Genomic DNA, 18,349 nt, shown 5'->3' with positions numbered 1-18,349 from the left:
CTTTCAGAAAATGAAACCATGCACTTGAAAATAAAGGATTTCCTCTTTGCGGCATAGCAACAAGTGCCGTATTTCGTTTTTTTTGTTCTAATCCTGTCCTCATCCCTGTCCAGTCATTGGATTGTTCCTACCTGTTCTGCGTTTATTCTCTTATTCATTTGTTTATGCAGAATCCTGCTATTCCTTGTTTCTGTGTAAAGTCTCATTATGCATTTTAGTGCTAAGTTTTGCTAGCCTTGTATTCTAATTATGACTTTTACCTGTGTTATAATTCTGCACTTGTTTCCTCATCTCCTCGTGTCACGGCATGAAGGAGCTTTAATTTTATCATAAATGTTAACATTCATTCATTCATTCATCTTCTACCGCTTATCCGAACTTATCGGGTCACGGGGAGCCTGTGCCTATCTCAGGCGTCATTGGGCATCAAGGCAGGATACACCCTGGACGGAGTGCCAACCCATCGCAGGGCACACACACACTCATTCACTCACACACTACGGACAATTTTCCAGAGATGCCAATCAACCTACCATGCATGTCTTTGGACCGGGGGAGGAAACCGGAATACCCGGAGGAAACCCCCGAGGCACGGGGAGAACATGCAAACTCCACACACACAAGGCGGTGGTTTGAATGGCGTTCTTCCGATAGATATTCTGTCAGTTGGTGTTTTGATGATGGTGGCAGAGTGTGCTTTCAAACACACCACTCCAACTCTCCCAGAGGTATTCAAGTGGCTTGAGATCTAGTGACTGTGAAGGTCATAGCATATGATTTCCTCCTCCACAAAGCATTCTGTAAGCTCTTATGCCTTATGAAAGAGACCACTCCCACCAAGATAGAAATAAAACCAGTTGATCAGTCTGAATACATTTCTATTGATTTGTATTGACCCATCCCTCTAAGGGGACAGGTTGGCTTAACCCATTCAAGAAAATTCTCAATAGCATAACAGAGACACTTTTTTTTCTTTGCTAGGTATCTGTACATCTGCTGAGGGGGGAAGTCGTGGCCTAATGGTTAGAGAGTCTGACTCCTAACCCTAAGGTTGTGGGTTCGAGTCTTGGGCCGGCCACGACTGAGGTGCCCTTGAGCAAGGCACTGAACCCCTCAACTGCTCCCCGGGCACCGCAGCATAAATGGCTGCCCACTGCTCCGGGTGTGTGTTCACGGTGTGTGTGTTCACTGCTGTGTGTGTGCACTTTGGATGGGTTAAACGCAGAGAACAAATTCTAAGTATGGGTCACCATACTTAGCCGTATGTCACATCACTTTCACTTTCATTGAGCTACCCGATTAATGGCCTGAAATCCAGGTGGTTTATTGTGATTTCTTGGAATCCAATAACAGCCTTAATCTGATTCAAGATATGTGTACTGTATGTATTTGACATGACCACTTGAATTAACTGATAACCGCTGAAATGTGATAACGATCAGATTATTAGTGTTCATGTACGCAGTCAACAATCCAGGGGCTTTCTGTGTTATCATTAAAGCAGGTATTTGGGGTTGATGGGAAGAGTATCTATTGAAAAAGTTTGCAGGTAGCATGTTACAGATTCGCTAAAATGTCACTACCAGGAGCCATGACATTTAGACAAGCGTCTGTGTCACTGCCATTCAAGTGCATGAAAAGGACAGATGGGCATAGGAAGGGGCACTGAATTAAGTCAAAACAGAGGCTTTATTTTCAGCACCCTTCAATTTGCATGTGTAGTGCAACTTTATACATGACAAAATGCTTCTTTGTGACATTCCCTCTTTCTCGACATCTTCAACTTAGCATTTTGATTGCTTGATTATTCACCTGTGACTTGAGTGAACAGGTTTTTCACCTAGAATGTTTAGAGAGGATGCGATTGTCATGCCCTTGTTTTGCATGCCACTTGTTTTAGAATGGCAGATTTGGACAAATTTGGGCAATTTTAGCAATGTGCATATTTTAGTAGATATTTTACTAGATATTATTTTCACAATCCCTGTATTTCAATGAGACTTTCAAGCACAACAGTTCATGTGAATATATAACATGTTATTCCTTCTCCAACATTGCCACCCAGTGTTGTATCAGAATAATTCTACTGTAACCCTTAGCTTTTACAGAAAATTGGATAGTCAACTAACATGAAATATGAGATAAATAGCACCATCAGAAAGCTTTCAAACAGTCAGTTGCATTGTAACTCATGAGGTCTAGCTGAAAATCCAGATATGAATTATAGCCTTGTAAACTTTAATTAATTACACAGTCAATTATTATAATCATAACAAAATGATGTATTAATGGAGCAAAATGTATTGAATCTGATGAATCAGAACAATAATATTGTCCCTTTTGGGAAATCTGGCCTTGCAGATGCTGTGTAGCTGATATGTATTTCCACAAGGCCATTTGCTGGTATCACATTATATTTTCGTATGCAGAGGATGTGCTGGTATTGTCACGAATGTCTGGACTCTGAAAGGCTTGAGCACTACATGAATATAAAACCCACTCACTCACATTTCAGCCTGATGCTAATGAGAGTCAGTTTTGAACAATGTGCAGGCTGTTGCAGCCTTTCTGTTCATTAAATATGTAGTCTAGGCTAAGAACCTATACCAAAATACATTTTTTGTATTTTTACAAGGCTTGTGCTATTGCATAAGCAAAATTTTTGGTTGCTACAATACCATAGTTGTACCTATTGGCCATTTTATTATATGTATCATCGTGGCTGGTGGTGAAATAAGATACAGTAGGAGGAAAAATATATAACAGCCTTATTATTCATCAATGGCTTGTCATTGAATTTATTATGGTTCAGTATTGCAATTATATAAGGATGGGAAAATAAGAATAGTATTACACACAAACTTAAAAAGTATATGGTTACAATCATAATTCCTGCCTTTGTGATTTCTGCATTGATGTTTTGTTTAAAGCCTGTAATACATTACTGGGTACATATTCTGCTTCCTCTGAATACAGTACCAAACAGAAAAGAACCATTTAATGCCAACCAAATCCTTTGTCATCTGTCCTCTTGTGTAATTTCTACCTCCAGGGAGAAAGTTAAAGGATGATAGCATAAGTAATACACCTCATTCACATTCATTACACTCATGACTGTATTTCTCATGCATCTTCTCATTCACTGCTGATGAAATGCTACAGATGTGGCAAAGTAGGCAGAAAAATATCAGCCCAAATGGGAAGAGATCTAGGGGGTGTGACACTATGTGTAATCACCTGACATGATTGTCGTTGATAGGCTGTATGAATGTAGTTTGGGCTAGAAAGAAATCATCCCCAGCATAAGCTCTTCTCTGTTCTGGAACATAGGTGGAGGAATGAACTTCACGTAGATGTCTGAACAGCTGACTCACTGGCTGTCTTTAGAGTTTTTAGACTGCTGTTCTAGTGAGCTCGTGAACTATGTTTATATGTATTCATTAAAATACACTTTAAATCCCTTCTGTAATCATTCTAGATAAGTGTTGTGGAAATGTAAATGTTCTTCAATCCATTCTGTGTATTTATCATATGACCATTAGGGGTGCTGTTCCACTTGACTCCCCAAAAGTCAAAAAGTCTTTAGTTTACAATATTGGTTAGCAGTAAATAATTTGATGTAGATGCCCAAAATTTAACTGTATATTAATATCTTGGGCACTGATAGTGTAGAAAAGCTTCTGCTGATATGCAACCACTGTATAGTTTCAACAGTCGCTATTGCAATGAACAGTTTCTTAGCTCCTCTCTACCACATCCATTAATGGAAACAGATAGTGATGCAATCACTCCTGGGGTATTTGGGTGCGTGTGTGTGTGTGTGTGTGTGAGTGTGTGTTTGTGTGTGGCTATGTATGAGTGTATCCTGGCACTGCACTCTTGCTAAGGATTTTAAACAACTAATAAGCTACTGTTGGAAGTGTAAAGTAACTAACTACTATTACAGCTGTTGCTGTACTGTGTTACTGAATTATTATTTCATCTAATTGTTTAGAAAAAAAAAATCCACTTACTGAGCTTTGAAGCACCACTACTTTTCATTACATAAGACATAAATCTAAACTTCAGATTTGTAGTAGTGAGACTTAATATCTGTCTATCTGATGCTATGCACCCTTTATATGTATCACAGCAGTTTGTGTTGGGACAGCTAACTAACTAGCTATTCAGCTATCTTATTTTCACACAGTTATTATTATGCTAGCTAATGATGCAGATTTTTGGGATAAATCTGATGTTAGTAATTATAATATTAAAAGTTAATAAAGTTAATAATATTAACTAGCTAATAATATTCATAACTTTATTAACTTTATTAAAAGTTAATAAAGTTAATAATATTAACTAGCTAATAATATTCATCTAGTTTTTTTTTAATTCTCTTTAGAATTCTTATCATGCTAGCTAACATAAGGAGTAACACTGTTAGCAGACATAACCAATTCATAATCTTTCAAATGCTGGCTAGCTATTAACTTTCAGCCTCTATATTGTCAGAGTTATTATCATGCTAGGAAAGATTTAAGAGATTAGGGCTGAACCTGATGTTAGTTAGCCTTAGCTAAATATTTTTGGATTCTTGGTGAAAGAGGCATTCATTTGCCAGCAGTAAATTAAATCAATGTACGATTAAATGTGTGATCTTTTTCTTTTGTTTGTTTACTTTGAAGCATTTAGTTCATTGTTTACCACAGACTTTATTCAAACCATTAAATTACCTTTTACTTGAGTAAAGAATTCTGCTACTTTTACCTCAGATCCTTCAGCTACGGCTGGGTTGAGTCCAATACTATCAACAGCAACCTTTATGAAAAGATATAGCACAAAGCGTACATTGGCAAGGATAAGAGATGGTGTCTATATGCATATCTATACATTAGACCAGCTTGGTGGTCCATTCAGTGGGTCCAGTAAAGTGGTTAGTAAATGTGCACAGTTTAAAAGATCTAATGTGCCTGGTACATTCATACCACTGTCTATTTGAATGATTAAAAAGTGCCATACAAATAAAATACCATTTTTATGCTTAGTCTTAGTCAGTATTAGCACAACAACATGTCCATGTTACTGCTTTGCTGAGAAATGTTCCCACTGTGTTCCCATTCCACTGATGGCAAACTGCTCACTGCAAACTATAACTATCCTGTATTCAAACCACGCATTTTATACAGACTGTGCAATGTTTGAACCACTTCATCAATAAGTCATAGTGGCTCCCTGTATGCAATACATTTTAAATTTAAGTTACAAATGCATTTGCAATGGTGCACACAATCTTATCTGACTGAGCATATCTTATTATTTATTATTCACTAGATCTGTCCTTGTCCCACAGGAAGCATTTTAAAAAAAAGCATTAAAAAATTATTGTTGAATCCCTACTCTGATTCACTAAATTTAAATAAATTAAATAAATCAAAATATGTAAAAGAATCAGGGGCACGGTGGCTTAGTGGTTAGCACGTTTGCCTCACACCTCCAGGGTTGGGGGTTCGATTCCCGCCTCCGTCTTGTGTGTGTGGAGTTTGCATGTTCTCCCCGTGCCTCGGCGGTTTCCTCCGGGTACTCCGGTTTCCTCCCCCGGTCCAAAGACCTGCATGGTAGTTGATTGGCATCTCTGGAAAATTGTCCGTAGTGTGTGATTGCATGTAAAATAATTGTTTGAGTTCTGGAAAGACATGAAGGAAGCATCATGTGTCTACTATATGGAACACTCACAAATACAATATATGCATCAATTTAAAGCTTGAAATATTCATATCTGTTTAGGTATTCAGCTTTAAGCCCGAAGTGGGAATAAACTTTCTATTTTTTGTAGAAAACCATATTCATGTCTGTATTTGTATTTGTTTAGAACATAAGCATATCTATCTATCTATCTATCTATCTATCTATCTATCTATCTATCTATCTATCTATCTATCTATCTATCTATCTATCTATCTATCTATCTATCTATCTATCTATCTATCTATCTATCTATCTATCTATCTATCTATCTATATATTGCTCCTCGTCCTTCTTTCTTTTTTCTTTTCTTTTTTTTATCTGTCCTTTCTCTCACTAGGGGGAGCCAGTATCATGGCTAGGCTCTTCTTGGAAGTGGACTATAAAAGTGGTAAAGAAAGGCTGATGATAGTCTGGTTCTTCTCATTGTTGGGTCTTTTTTGTGATTGTGTATGCTAAATTTGTGTAGCGTGTGAGCTGTTGTATAGGAACCTGAATGCTGAATGTTGGTTATTTAAATGCTTAATGTTTGTCTTTTGTCTTGTACTTCTCGCTCCTACTGGAATGGGGTTTGTGCCATTTTCTTTATTCCCTTTTCCTTGCTTTGTGGTTAGTATAGCAGTTAGATAGCTTTGTTTGGGGAGTTTTGTGGTAATTATCTTCGCCTTGTTCACCCCATATGGTTTCCTGTATTTCTGAGTGTTATTTTCCATTTTTTTCTACTCTATTTGTGTTGCATGTTTGTTTTTTTGAGGAAATGATTCTAACTTATATTAAACATGTTTGACATGAAAAATAATTGTAACTAACTAATTTTAAAATGGGCCACAACTTCACTATTCACACTCACTTAGAAACAAATTTTCTGCCATAAGCTTATATTTTTAAGTCAAATCTTTAAGTATGATTTCTAATGTTTACTTGACTTTAATTGGAAAAATGTACTTGCAACTTTCAGTAGAAGTTTAGACATTAGAGAAGGTTTTTCTTTCCTCTGGACTGAACTATTTTCTTCCATTAGAAAGTAAAAACAGAAAATGTAGTTACGATGAAAAGGCATTTTACGATGCTAACATTTAAAGAAAATTAAGTAGAAATAAGAACAAAAATTAGACTGGGACCAAAGATGCAACACAGACTCGCAACTGTTGTGATGTACTGATGATTTGAATAAAGTGAATGTTCAAGTTTATTAATATAAAGCATTTTGTTTTGATTTGAAAGTGGGTGAAAAAACGTGTTTTATCTGAAGATCCGCGTGAAAACTGACTCCAGGGCATGGTGAGGCTTTGAGCAGCATTAAAAGAGAAATGTGTGAATAAGGTTCTAGCTAAACATAAAGCAAATAGCTCCTCTTAGTGGACAGTGATGTACTTTACAGGTGAACTAATGTCTTTTGCACAGATCCTTTGCCTTATCACAAACGCATAATATTTAATGCCAACACAAATATTTGCCTGCAATATTGTTTATTAAACCTTTTTCCCACTGCCCTTTGTCTCCCACACAGCAACAGGATGTCTGTTCACTCTCACAGATAAAGAAAATCTTTCTACATAATTAAACACCTTGGAAACGCACAATGGTTCTTTCTCTTGCAGCTACTGCCTTCATCTGTATAGCCATGTAAAGGGTCAAGGAAAGTGTTTTGGTTTCCTTTTTCTGATTTTTCAGAAGGTGTAGCTCAAATACTTATGTTTACGGCATTTGACAGACGCCCTTATCCAGAGCAACTTACATTTTTAGCTCATTTTATACAACTGAGCCCAGCAGTGGCAGCTTGGTGGATTTCAACTTACAACCTTCTGATCAGTCTCCAACACCTATGTGAGAGGGATGGAGTGTCTAGTGCCTAGTAATGTAGTCGAAGGTAAAGCTGTCACTAGGTTTTCCAATCCAGGAAAGTTCGCTTTTTCTATGTAACCTGAGAAAGTGCTCTCTCCCAATTTTACAATAGAGGAAAAGATATTCTCTAAAAAGATATGTTAAAAGATATGTTTAAAGCTGCTATAAAATAAGTGGACAGGCATTAAGATTCAGAATCTTTGCCTTATACTTAATTAATAACTTCATTGATAACTTCATTGCAAAGTAGTATCTAATAGATACTGTATTCACAAATTTCTGAATTTCTTAATATATGGGAGTGCACTCAAGTTGACAGACTCAAATTTTACACAAAAAAATTTTGTAAAATCTTATGATCCATGGTCTATTCTTTGCTGTACTATTTGTTGGAAGAAAACTTGTTCCAATCACAGCTGACACTTGGGTGAAGGACAACAGGGCAACTTTTAACAGGACATCAACCCAATGTATACAGCCAAGGATGCACTGAAGTGGTTCAAGGCCAAAATGTAATCCAAACAAACGGCTCCATCAGACGATCATGCTTAAATCCTGCTGCGAATGTGTGGCAAAGGTTAAATTATTAACTTTTTCTCCACTTTCAGTGACAGAGCTTGAGCAATTTAGCCAAAAATCCTGGGCAAAAAAATATCAGTTTTCTACCAAGTGTTGTCCTGGTGTGAATCTCTGTGCCACAAATAAACAAACAAACAAATAAACAAATAAATAAACAAACAAAAAAACAAACAAATAAATAAATAAATAAATAAATAAATAAACCTTTAAATTTGTAATAAATAAATAAATAAACAAACAAAAAAACAAACAAATAAATAAATAAATAAAATTGTAAAAAAATACCAATTGAGTCCATTTATGTTGCAGAGTGTAAAATGAAGGGGGTGTAATAGATGTGACTTTCTCGCCTATCTTATTTGATCTTAGTGTGTTTGAGGAAGTATTACTTGACCACATTGACAGGTTAGTATATAATATGAAGATAATGTGTGGATATAAATTACAGAACAGATTGTATTGTAATTACCATAGTTGTTATAGTAATCGATAAGGCAAAATCTCCAGAATTATTCATACTAAATTTGAACTACCAGAGAAAACACTTTGTGGATGGAATTTTGTGTCACTAATCTGGAACTTTTTTATGAACCTTTCTTGTAAAATCTGATGTAATCACTGGAAGAATGGAGGGGGAATGGAATGTTGTGCAGAAAACAAGATCAGCTACTTAAACACAATTGCTACAGTCACAGGACACAAAACAAGTTCATTGATGAAATGAATACAAAAATGAGCCATTTAATATACCTTCTTTAATACATGGCTAATTTGTTGGATCTGGTGAACATTTATTCATGAGCACCGTAATTTTTTATTATTTTTTTGTATGGTCACACCACATAAAAAATGTGGTTTTAAAATTTTCTCTGAGATGATATTTATTAAAGTTTTTGGAAGGAAGTCTATAGTTTTAAGTCAGACAGACAGGAAAGAATTTATGCTGGTAAGGAACAACTGTCTTGTCACATAAGCAATATCTTGTATGCTAAGTTGTTTAGCATTTGTTCTTACGATAAATGGCTGAAAAGTCTCCTGAATGGTGTGACGGAAAAGTGTTTTATGCATTGTTTAAATCCTGAAAATGCCTCAGCCAAATGTGGCTAGATATCAAAAAAGAGCATAAATGATCACGCTTTCAGGGTAAGCAGGGTATCATGCTATCTCTCTCTATGTCAATCACAGGAACACCACTTAATTCCTGGCATCTGTGGGCTCATGTATGTGGAGGAGGGCAGAAAACGCTAGTCTGTTTATGCTGCCCTGAGATATAGCATGAGCAGCAGTTGGAAAAAAAGTGGGTGGCTGGTTTCACATGTTTTTTGAAGGAAGCGTGGGTTAGCCTTGACCCTCCTGGGTTGGTAGCTGTGGTATGATGAGGGAGAGCTATCTATTGGGTGGGGTTGTTAGTCTTGGTAGATTGTTGTGATAAAAAGTCAAATGCCTTGGGTGTGATTTCATTGGAAAATCAACTGCAGGGTGATAACATCAGTCTGCCTCACACCATCCTACTTTAGTTATTCATCTTTTTGACTGACTGACATTTACATTTATGGCATTTGGCAGACACTCTTATCCAGAGCGTCTTACATTTAATCTCATTTATACAGCTAAGCAAATGAGGGTTAAGGGCCTTGCTCAGGGGCCCAGGAGTGACAGCTTGGTGGCCCTGAAATTTTAACAATCACCTTCCAATCAGCAGTCCAACACCTTAACCACTAAGCTACCATGACCGACTATGAATTATTATGAAATTAGAAAGAAGCTAAAAAGTCTGGAGTTAAAAGGGTCAGGTCCTGCTAAATTCTGACCTTGACAATGTCATTCTAATTAACAGTGGTCTTAGTTTACATGCTTTAGGATTAAAAGAGATCAACAAGTGATCTTTATTTTCCTTTACTGGAAACTTTGCTGTGTTTTTCACAGGGCCTTAATCCGTTCCTTAGTATAAAATTACTGCTTAAGCTCTGCCCTAAACCGGCTCTGTATCCACTTTCATCAGTGATTTTTTCTGTCCATTTGGTATTTACAGCATTTTCTCATTTCTGTTTTGCAAATTTTTTTGTTATGTGTGTTTTATACAGTTTTCTATTTACACTTTTTTTAGTTTATTCTACTATTGCTTGAAAGCACAAACTGCTTCAATCAATATGGATAATAATTATGGAATTGACCAGGATTAAGACATCTGTAATGTCCATTTAATCAGATGATTAAACCTAAGAAAAAGTTTAACTCAAGAAATTATAGATTAACACATATTTATTATGTAGACAAACCTGAGGTTTCTCAAACAGGAGCAATTTGCTCTTTTTGCTTACAAAAGCAAATGCTTACAAAGCAATGCTTACAAAAGCATTTATGCCTGTTTCATTTAATTAGCTTTATTTTGCCTAGATTTTGAAAGTATTTAAAGAAAGACGATTCTGATATGTTCGACAATGAAGCTCTAATATGTATGAAGGAAAAAATACATGTATCAAATCATAATATACTAACAATCGTCTCAACATTACAACATTACATCAAGTCTTATGGGAAGATGAATTGAATAAAAAAACATGTATAGAGCCCCGAAATGTTATGACAGGTTGAGTCATACAATACATGCAACTAAAGAAGTACGCTTTACAATCCAAGGTTTCACAGGATGAGTTTAGTCACCTTGTCATTCAGGTGAAATCTTATTAAAATAAAAACAAAGACTTTAGTGGTATTACGTTCTATTTCATAACACTGTAACATGCTTTTAGGCTATTTCAATAATCAAGAGTCTGTCAACTGACAGCTGACTTCCTACAGCTGAGATGCCTTTTATTATTATATATCACTTTAATTCTCAGTAACTTAATACTTTATTCTTAAATCCTTATTCTGTCTGTCTGTCCGTCCGTCCGTCCGTCTATCTATCTATCTATCTATCTATCTATCTATCTATCTATCTATCTATCTATCTATCTATCTATCTATCTATCTATCTTAACATACAGGAAGTGTGATCGTTGATGGGAAAAGGAAATGGTGGCCATGAAGACAAGTGGAATGCAAACAAGTTAGACAACAGTGTCATTATAATCCCCAAGACAAAAAAAAGCAAAACAACTAAAGATTTGCTGCGATGCATTAGTTGCGATGAATCATTAGAAATTCCCCTCAAAATTGTTTTTAAAAACACATCTACTGTATGAGCTGTGGAGGAAACTGGTTATTTACATTCCATTCAATGGTACGTGTCATTGATGACTGGGAACGTTCACAGACAACTACAGTATGTGCCTCTTCGAAAGGCTAAACAAAACGCTCTTCATATACCCTATACGGCCAAAAGTATACAGACACTCGACCATTACACCCGTATGTGGGCATAAGTGTTGCTGTAGCTTCAAGGTTTCCCATCATTTAAAACTACACGTCTCAAAACTATAAAAGCATGCACATGCCCCTGAGCACCACGTGAGCTAGAGGTTTTTCAAGGTTGTTGTGAAAGAACTTGCGTTGCTTGCACAGAGCCATGACCTCAACCACTATGAACCTATGAATGAACATTTGGGATGAATTAAGTCTCCTGGTGCGTGCCAGGTCTTGCTGACAGACATCAGTTCCTGACCTTACTAGTGCTCTTACGGATGAATGAGCACGAATCCCCAAATCCACACTCTAAAATCTAATAAAAAGCTTTCTCAGAAGAGAGAAGTTTATTATAACAGTAAAGGTGGACTTGTTAGAGGTTTATATTTTGGCCATATAGTTTATGCCTTACCAGAAAAATGAAAATAGTATATCATGGATTAGTCTTTTTTTTTCTCCTAAACAGTTAACATTAGTCTTTGACAAGCTTATCATCTATGACAATAGAGAAAACCAAAGACACATATGGTTGTTTACATGCTACTTTCTAGTAACCTTTTGAAAAATAGAAATTAACATACTACGTAGCTTGCTAAGGTATGAAAAGTTGCTAAAAGCTAAATCATTTAATTATCTTTATTTTGTTATTATTATTATTATTATTATTATTATTATTATTATTATTATTATTATTTGTTTATTTATTTATTTATTTATTTAGTACTTATAAATTTTTTTAATGTATAAATGTTTGCTTAATTCCATGTAGAGTGGTCATGTAAGTAGAAAGTTGTGTGTTAACATGCTTTTTATTTTATTCTTGTTTTAAGGTTTTTACAATTAACCTTTTTATGTTATAAACATTCTTAATGGTTCTTCAGAATTTGTCTTTGACAAAGTTGTCATGAAATATGTTATTCTCGTTAATAAGACATGAGCAACATACAATTTTGTTCTAGATTCATGATGTGTGTTACCTCATCTATGAATCACATTAATTCTCACATTTGGGGGTTGTGATACCCTAGTAGTTGAGGCTTTGGACTATTGATCAGAAGGTTGTAAGTTTGAATCCCAGGTTCACCAAAGTGCCACTGCTGGGTCCCTCAGCAAGGCTCTTAATCCTCAGTTGTATAAATTGAAATAAAAATGTAAGTCACTCTGGAAAAGGGTGTATACTAAAAATGTAAATAACAAGTTTGATTTTATTTCTTTTGTGTAACTGCAATGCATTTGACAGTTATATACTATATAATATAATGTTGGTTTGCAATCAATCTGTGTTAGATATGTGTTGCTTTGCCAAACAAAGAAAAATGCAGCTTACGGCTTAAAAAATAAATGCTTTAAGGCTCCTGGATATACAGAGGCCTATGACAGTAATAATCATGATCATTTGCAATGGTGCATGTTTACAGAATACTTTTCACATCTTAGTGATTGTAATTTTAAACCACGTCTGCTCTCTGTATGATGTTTTCTGGTGCTGGTATTGTAGTCATTTAGTCAGCAAGAAGACATCAAAATGCTCATACGCTAACTGTACAGTTTTAAGAATATATTTTATTTACAAATACATTAAGATTATAAAGGCAAATATATAAAGTAAAGAATGTTTCTCAGCAATATGCCTCCTCATCCCAGTTGAAAACAGTCTTAATCGCATTTACATTTACTAATCCATAATCCTATTTGGCCCTTCCTATAATGTCATTCACATTGTAAGGCCTGGCCTACAATGCACAGGTCTGGGTGTGAGGAAGAGCGATTTGCTTCTCTGAGCTCCAGCTGCTTGTTCCAGGTATCTCTGATTGGAGAATCTTCCAACCTGTAGCAGGGAAGCAAAGCATGGTTATTTACATTGATCTAGATTACAGAATGGGGTCAAGAGTACCAGCAATGGGTCACTAAGATAGGCTAATAATTGTAAGGAATTAGCATTCACTTGGTACCTTGTTCCAATAAACAGTAATTTGATCTTTTATGAGTTGTTTTTTCTTAATAGTAATACCAATGCAAAGAATGTCATTTTCTGTTGGTGTGGCCTAGTTAGCAACCACTTGGGTACAGATACAAATACTGACAAGTCTGGAACTACAATAAATTACTCACCCTTGTGTACTGATAGCTGGTTCACTTCCACACGACTGTGCAATAGATACTACTGGAGCTCTAGGTGGATGGCTGAGGCTTGGTCTTCGGTCTGACTGACTACGCCGAATGAAAGGCTGTGGCCCGCGGACAGACATAGGAATCCTACCACGCTCAGCCCAGGGGCGAGGTAGTATGCTACTTCCAGAGGAGGTCCATGTCTGTGGGGGTTTAGGTACTGGAAACGGTTTTGACTCAAACATAGATGGTGAGGCTGGACAAAACACTGAGCGAGCATTGCTAAATACTCTTGAAGCAGAGTCCTCAATATTATTCTCTCGAAACCTTCGCTGCACCTTCGGTGAGGCAGGGGGAGATGGTGCCTTTAGAGGGAAGGCAACTCCAGAAATGCAGCTTGGCATGGAATATTGAGTAGTGGGGGTACTAGGTAATGTCCGTTGGTTATCAGGAGGTGGTGTAGGAAGTTTGCGAAATATTATTGGACTGGATGAACTGGACGAAATCGATTGTTTTTTAGAAACAGGAGGACAGGGTAACCTCCGGTTAGCAATAGGTGTAGAAGGTAACATGCGGGTCCTGGATACAGCTGGAGTATCAGGTGATTGATTTTCAGCAGTTGCACTGAAAGGCACTGTTTCAGGGACCTTTGTATCTTCCTGATTTCTTTCAATACTGCTTTGCGTGAGCTGTTGAATGTTGCCATTGTCAGCAGAAGGTTTCTCTGTGGGAGAATTAGATGAATAACGCAAGTGAATAATTTTCCGAGCTTGTTTGTAAAGTGAGGCAGCCTCTTCATTCCTCAGCTCTGCACTAGTTGTTGAAGCAACTTGGCTATTCTTAGCCACCCCACTGGGGTGCAGGGCAATATTTTGTGCAGGCGATATGCTGTTAGAACTCTTTCTCACACTTCCCTTGCTAGGTAGTACTGTAACAGTTTGCAGGGATGTGCGGAGTTTTTGAGACATGCCGGTTGTCTTTGGCATGGTAGACTGTCTCCCTCTGTTCATTTTTTCATCTGTTTTGCTCATTTCTACATGTTCAAAAGAATTATCCATGAGGACCTCCAGAGGAGGTGGTGGTAGGTTGTCCAAGTCAATATTATCTTGATTCTCCAAGGTTGTCGATTCATTTTTATTGTTGTTGTTGTCATTTTTAATCCTTGAAAATGACTCTTCACTTCCCCAACCTGGGATGACAGGAACTCCATACTTCCTAACCCCTTTAAGAGGTCCAAGCCCTTTTGAACTCTCATGAAACTGTTTACTTTCCTCCATTCCCTGACTGAAGGTGTCAATCAGTTTCTTTACAGAATTTCCTCTGGGACACATTGCTAAGAGTTGTTGGGGTGATGGTGGTGGACTTGAAAGAGATGTTGCCTTCATAGGTCCTTTAGCAGTTTTAAAGATTTTCTTTTTGTCCTTTTCATTCTCCTGATTTCCTGCAACTATCTTTTGACTTAGTGCCTTTTGATGACTGTTTGATGAAGTTAAATTTAAATTATGCAGCTGACTAAACTGTGCTTTCTTTTTTGGCTTTGAAATCTCTTTTTTTACATTTTGTTCAGTTTTAACCTTTCCCATTTTTTCCAGCCTTTTACTCAACTCTTTTTGTGTTCTTTCCAGTTCAAGAAGTGTGGGGTCATCTGCTTTACTACGAAGAGACTCTGCTGATCTTGAACGATGCTGTTTTGTAACAGAACAACTTGTTTTTCTCTTAGTTGCTTGATGAGTAGCTGACTGTGGTCTTTTGGGACTTTTTTCACCCTCTTCTATCCACTGTTGGTCATTGGTTTTTGAGATTCTAGTTTTTATCTTTTCTCCTGAATGCTGAGAGGCAACAAAATGAATCCGTTCACTAATGGCATCCTTCATTTTTAATGTCATCTCTACATTTTGTGGGTTTTCTATACGCTTTACAGGCATGCATGGTGTATGATGGTTAGGCTCAGGTTGAGAAAAGCTTGAACGTGTCCTCATTTTACCCCCAACATGTTCTTCCTCGTTGCCCTCACTGTTGTCCTCTTCTTCTCCCTCACCATCATCTAAGGAGGCAGACCCAAGCAAAGATTCTGTGTCTCCGAACACCATACCTGTAAAAGTACAAGTGGAGTCGATGGAGGTTACAGAGCTGCTGTGGCTGATTTTTTGATTAAGCTGACATTTGGAGGAGCCTTGGTGGATGGGGGTAGAGTTTTCAGGACTGTAAATAACTGTGTGACTAGATTCAGTTGATTCACTGCTTTCTCTGCGGTGGCACTGTCTGTCCGATCCAGCCAGTGACCCGCTTTCCACACCAATGCCACTGTCTTCACTAAACAATGTTGAATCCTCTGGTCCGGTTCTTTGTAAGGTGGCAACTTCAATTCTAGTTAGCAGCTGCATTAGCCTAGCTTCAACTGCACGCTTTCCATTTAGTTTTTCCTCTAGGACTTCAGATATAGATGAAAAATAATCCACTGCCTCCTCAAGGGCTGTGTCTCCAATCCCTTTCACAGATTGTCCCACAAGACACATCCTCTGGACAGTAAACTGGAGAAGCTGTTGAAGTAAATCGGGTGGGGGTTCAGTGGTACTGGATTTTCCGGAAGAAGAATGATTTTTCATATTGCATGGCCAAGCCAAATATCCCCCATGGTCTTTTAAAAGCTTCTCCCCTTCTTCAACAATTGTTTCTAGGCCTTGGTTGAACTCTTCATACTGCAGAGCCATAAACGCAGTCATGGGTTGCAAAGAAATGTGAGTTTGTGCCGCATGATCTAATAAGCCCAAAAGCAATTCATATTTGTCAATACTGGGATTAAGATATCCATATGCTGCTTGATGGGCTTTCACAAGTTTCTCTGGAAAGTCCACCTTCTTTTCAGCTGCAAATACTCCCCTCTTATCTTTCTTTTTGCTTGGTTTTACATTTTTTTTATCCTTTTTCTTCCTTGCAACCCTTTTCTCATATTTCTTTTCATCTTCCTTTTTTGTGCATTTCTCTTTTCTTTCGGATGATAAATGTATTGAAATCTCTTGCGTGTCCAGTCTTTCTGAGGTAATCTTTGCCATCTCATGTTCACCTGCAGAGTGTTTCTTGACTGAAGGAACAGAAATTGTATCGCTGCCCAGTCTCTTTTCTTCTATTGTCCTCCTTTCACAAGCTTCTCCATCTGTTTCACCACCGCCAGAGCTTGCATTTCCTCCATCATCGGATTGTCCATCCTCTGAGGTTCTGTTGGTCCCTGGCAGCAAAGTTTTCCCTTTACTGAATGGTCCCTGCACTCCACTGAATTTATTTCCCCTTGATGGGGAACAACCCATCTTAAAGCTTTCTCTTTTTTAAGTTTTTAGAAGTCAAATTTGTAAATCCAGGCATATAAAGAGGTAAAATGCTCCATCAGAAATAAGGTAGGTTTAAAGCCTTACCCAACAGCTGTACTTGTCATTGTCAGATGGTTAACCATTGAGCACGCGTTTGCGTTTGACAGTCTGTATGTGTCCGTTGGAATAAAACGAAAAATACATTCTATTTTTAAACTGATTTTTAAATATTCCTTGAATTGTTTTTCCTTTTTTTTGTAGTGGGCAGACAGAACATAGCCACCAGCTTCAAAAAGGTGCACCTTGTGAAGGACAAGCAGCTGAAGGGATTAGAGAGGATTTGACCGTAGTCCTCAGCATACGCACATGTCATGTTCAAGCAAACGAAACTCACACACTTACAAGTCGTTAAGCTCATTAAGATAATCAGGGCTTTTTTCAGGTGGCTTTTTATAGCCCAACCAGCACTGTTGTGTTACATAGCATGAAACATTAGATATATTTACTTTTTTCTTTCTCCCATGCTAGTTAAACGTCTTAGCAAAATTAACACGCTGACACAATCCTTACATGGCTTGTGCTTTACTTAGCCAACTTGAATACTGATTTCAAACATGTGATATTGGAAAGAAACCCGAGCTGGTAGCAATCAGATTAAAGAAAGAGAATGTCTTTGCTTTTGCTTCCTTGTTCACTGTGCTTATATATCTTGTGGTGTGAGAAGTAAGAGGTAGAGGCAACAAGGTATAAATGCAATAGCTTTTTCTCTGAAGAAGTTCTTTACAGAAAGAAATTAATGGTAGAGAATGAATTGATCAGACTTTTACACACAAGGTGCAACCACTTATAAGGTATATACGTGCATGTTGTGTGTGTGTGTGTGTGTGTGTGTGTGTGTGTGTGTTTATAATCTCACACCAAAAAGAGCATCCTAACAGGAAGCATTACAGGCTGACTTGAGAACCTTGCAGGAAAAATGAGTTCTCCAGGTGCAATTATTTGAGTGTACCACCCAAACACTGTTAACAGCTATCTATTTGGACTACAGCCAGGAAGCTAGCGAGGGACCTCAGCTATCTGAAAATAGTCTCTTCTCTCTGTTTATAGCTATAGCTAAAGATAGACTGTATACTGTGTCTCTACTGTATAGTTAATAATAGAGATTAAAAGCAACAATAAAAAGCATCTAGTGAGTAGCGGTTTTGCAGGCAGACTGGCTCAGGATGACACGAAGGTGACCCCATTCACCAGTCTTTACAGCTGTGCTAAACAGAAAAGCATCAAACCACATTAAAACTTGTGTCAGCAGGACAAAAGCAGCAGAGAAAAGTTGTATATACTTACCTATTAATGCAGCAGTCATCAATTACACATCTCACCAGGATTTGTATGTATGTATGTATGTATGTATGTATGTATGTATGTATGTATGCATG

General features: G+C 37.3%; 1 protein-coding gene across 1 annotated transcript; it reads right to left on the bottom strand.

The window, feature by feature from the left end:
• Positions 1 to 13,209: 13,209 nt before the first annotated feature.
• Positions 13,210 to 17,203, bottom strand: pcare1 (photoreceptor cilium actin regulator 1). Its single transcript, XM_060879650.1, has 2 exons — positions 13,612 to 17,203; positions 13,210 to 13,327 (listed from the first exon to the last, which is right to left on the bottom strand). Exons 1-2 carry the CDS (start codon positions 16,911 to 16,913, stop codon positions 13,210 to 13,212), a joined length of 3,420 nt encoding a protein of 1,139 aa, XP_060735633.1. The 5' UTR covers positions 16,914 to 17,203.
• Between the last annotated feature and the right edge of the window lie 1,146 nt (positions 17,204 to 18,349).

Source organism: Tachysurus vachellii, chromosome 10, assembly GCF_030014155.1.
Source record: "Tachysurus vachellii isolate PV-2020 chromosome 10, HZAU_Pvac_v1, whole genome shotgun sequence".
In the NCBI taxonomy this organism is placed as follows: domain Eukaryota; kingdom Metazoa; phylum Chordata; class Actinopteri; order Siluriformes; family Bagridae; genus Tachysurus; species Tachysurus vachellii.
This window is presented reverse-complemented; position numbering and strand designations above follow the sequence as displayed.

What these genes read in the sequence shown, in the direction of transcription:
- pcare1 (XM_060879650.1), bottom strand. Translation starts at nt 16,913, where the DNA reads ATGGGTTGTTCCCCATCAAGGGGAAATAAATTCAGTGGAGTGCAGGGA. An exon ending in CCAGCTATCAGTACACAAGG is followed by an intron (nt 13,328 to 13,611) that starts GTGAGTAATTTA and finishes TCCCTGCTACAG; the next exon opens with GTTGGAAGATTCTCCAATCA.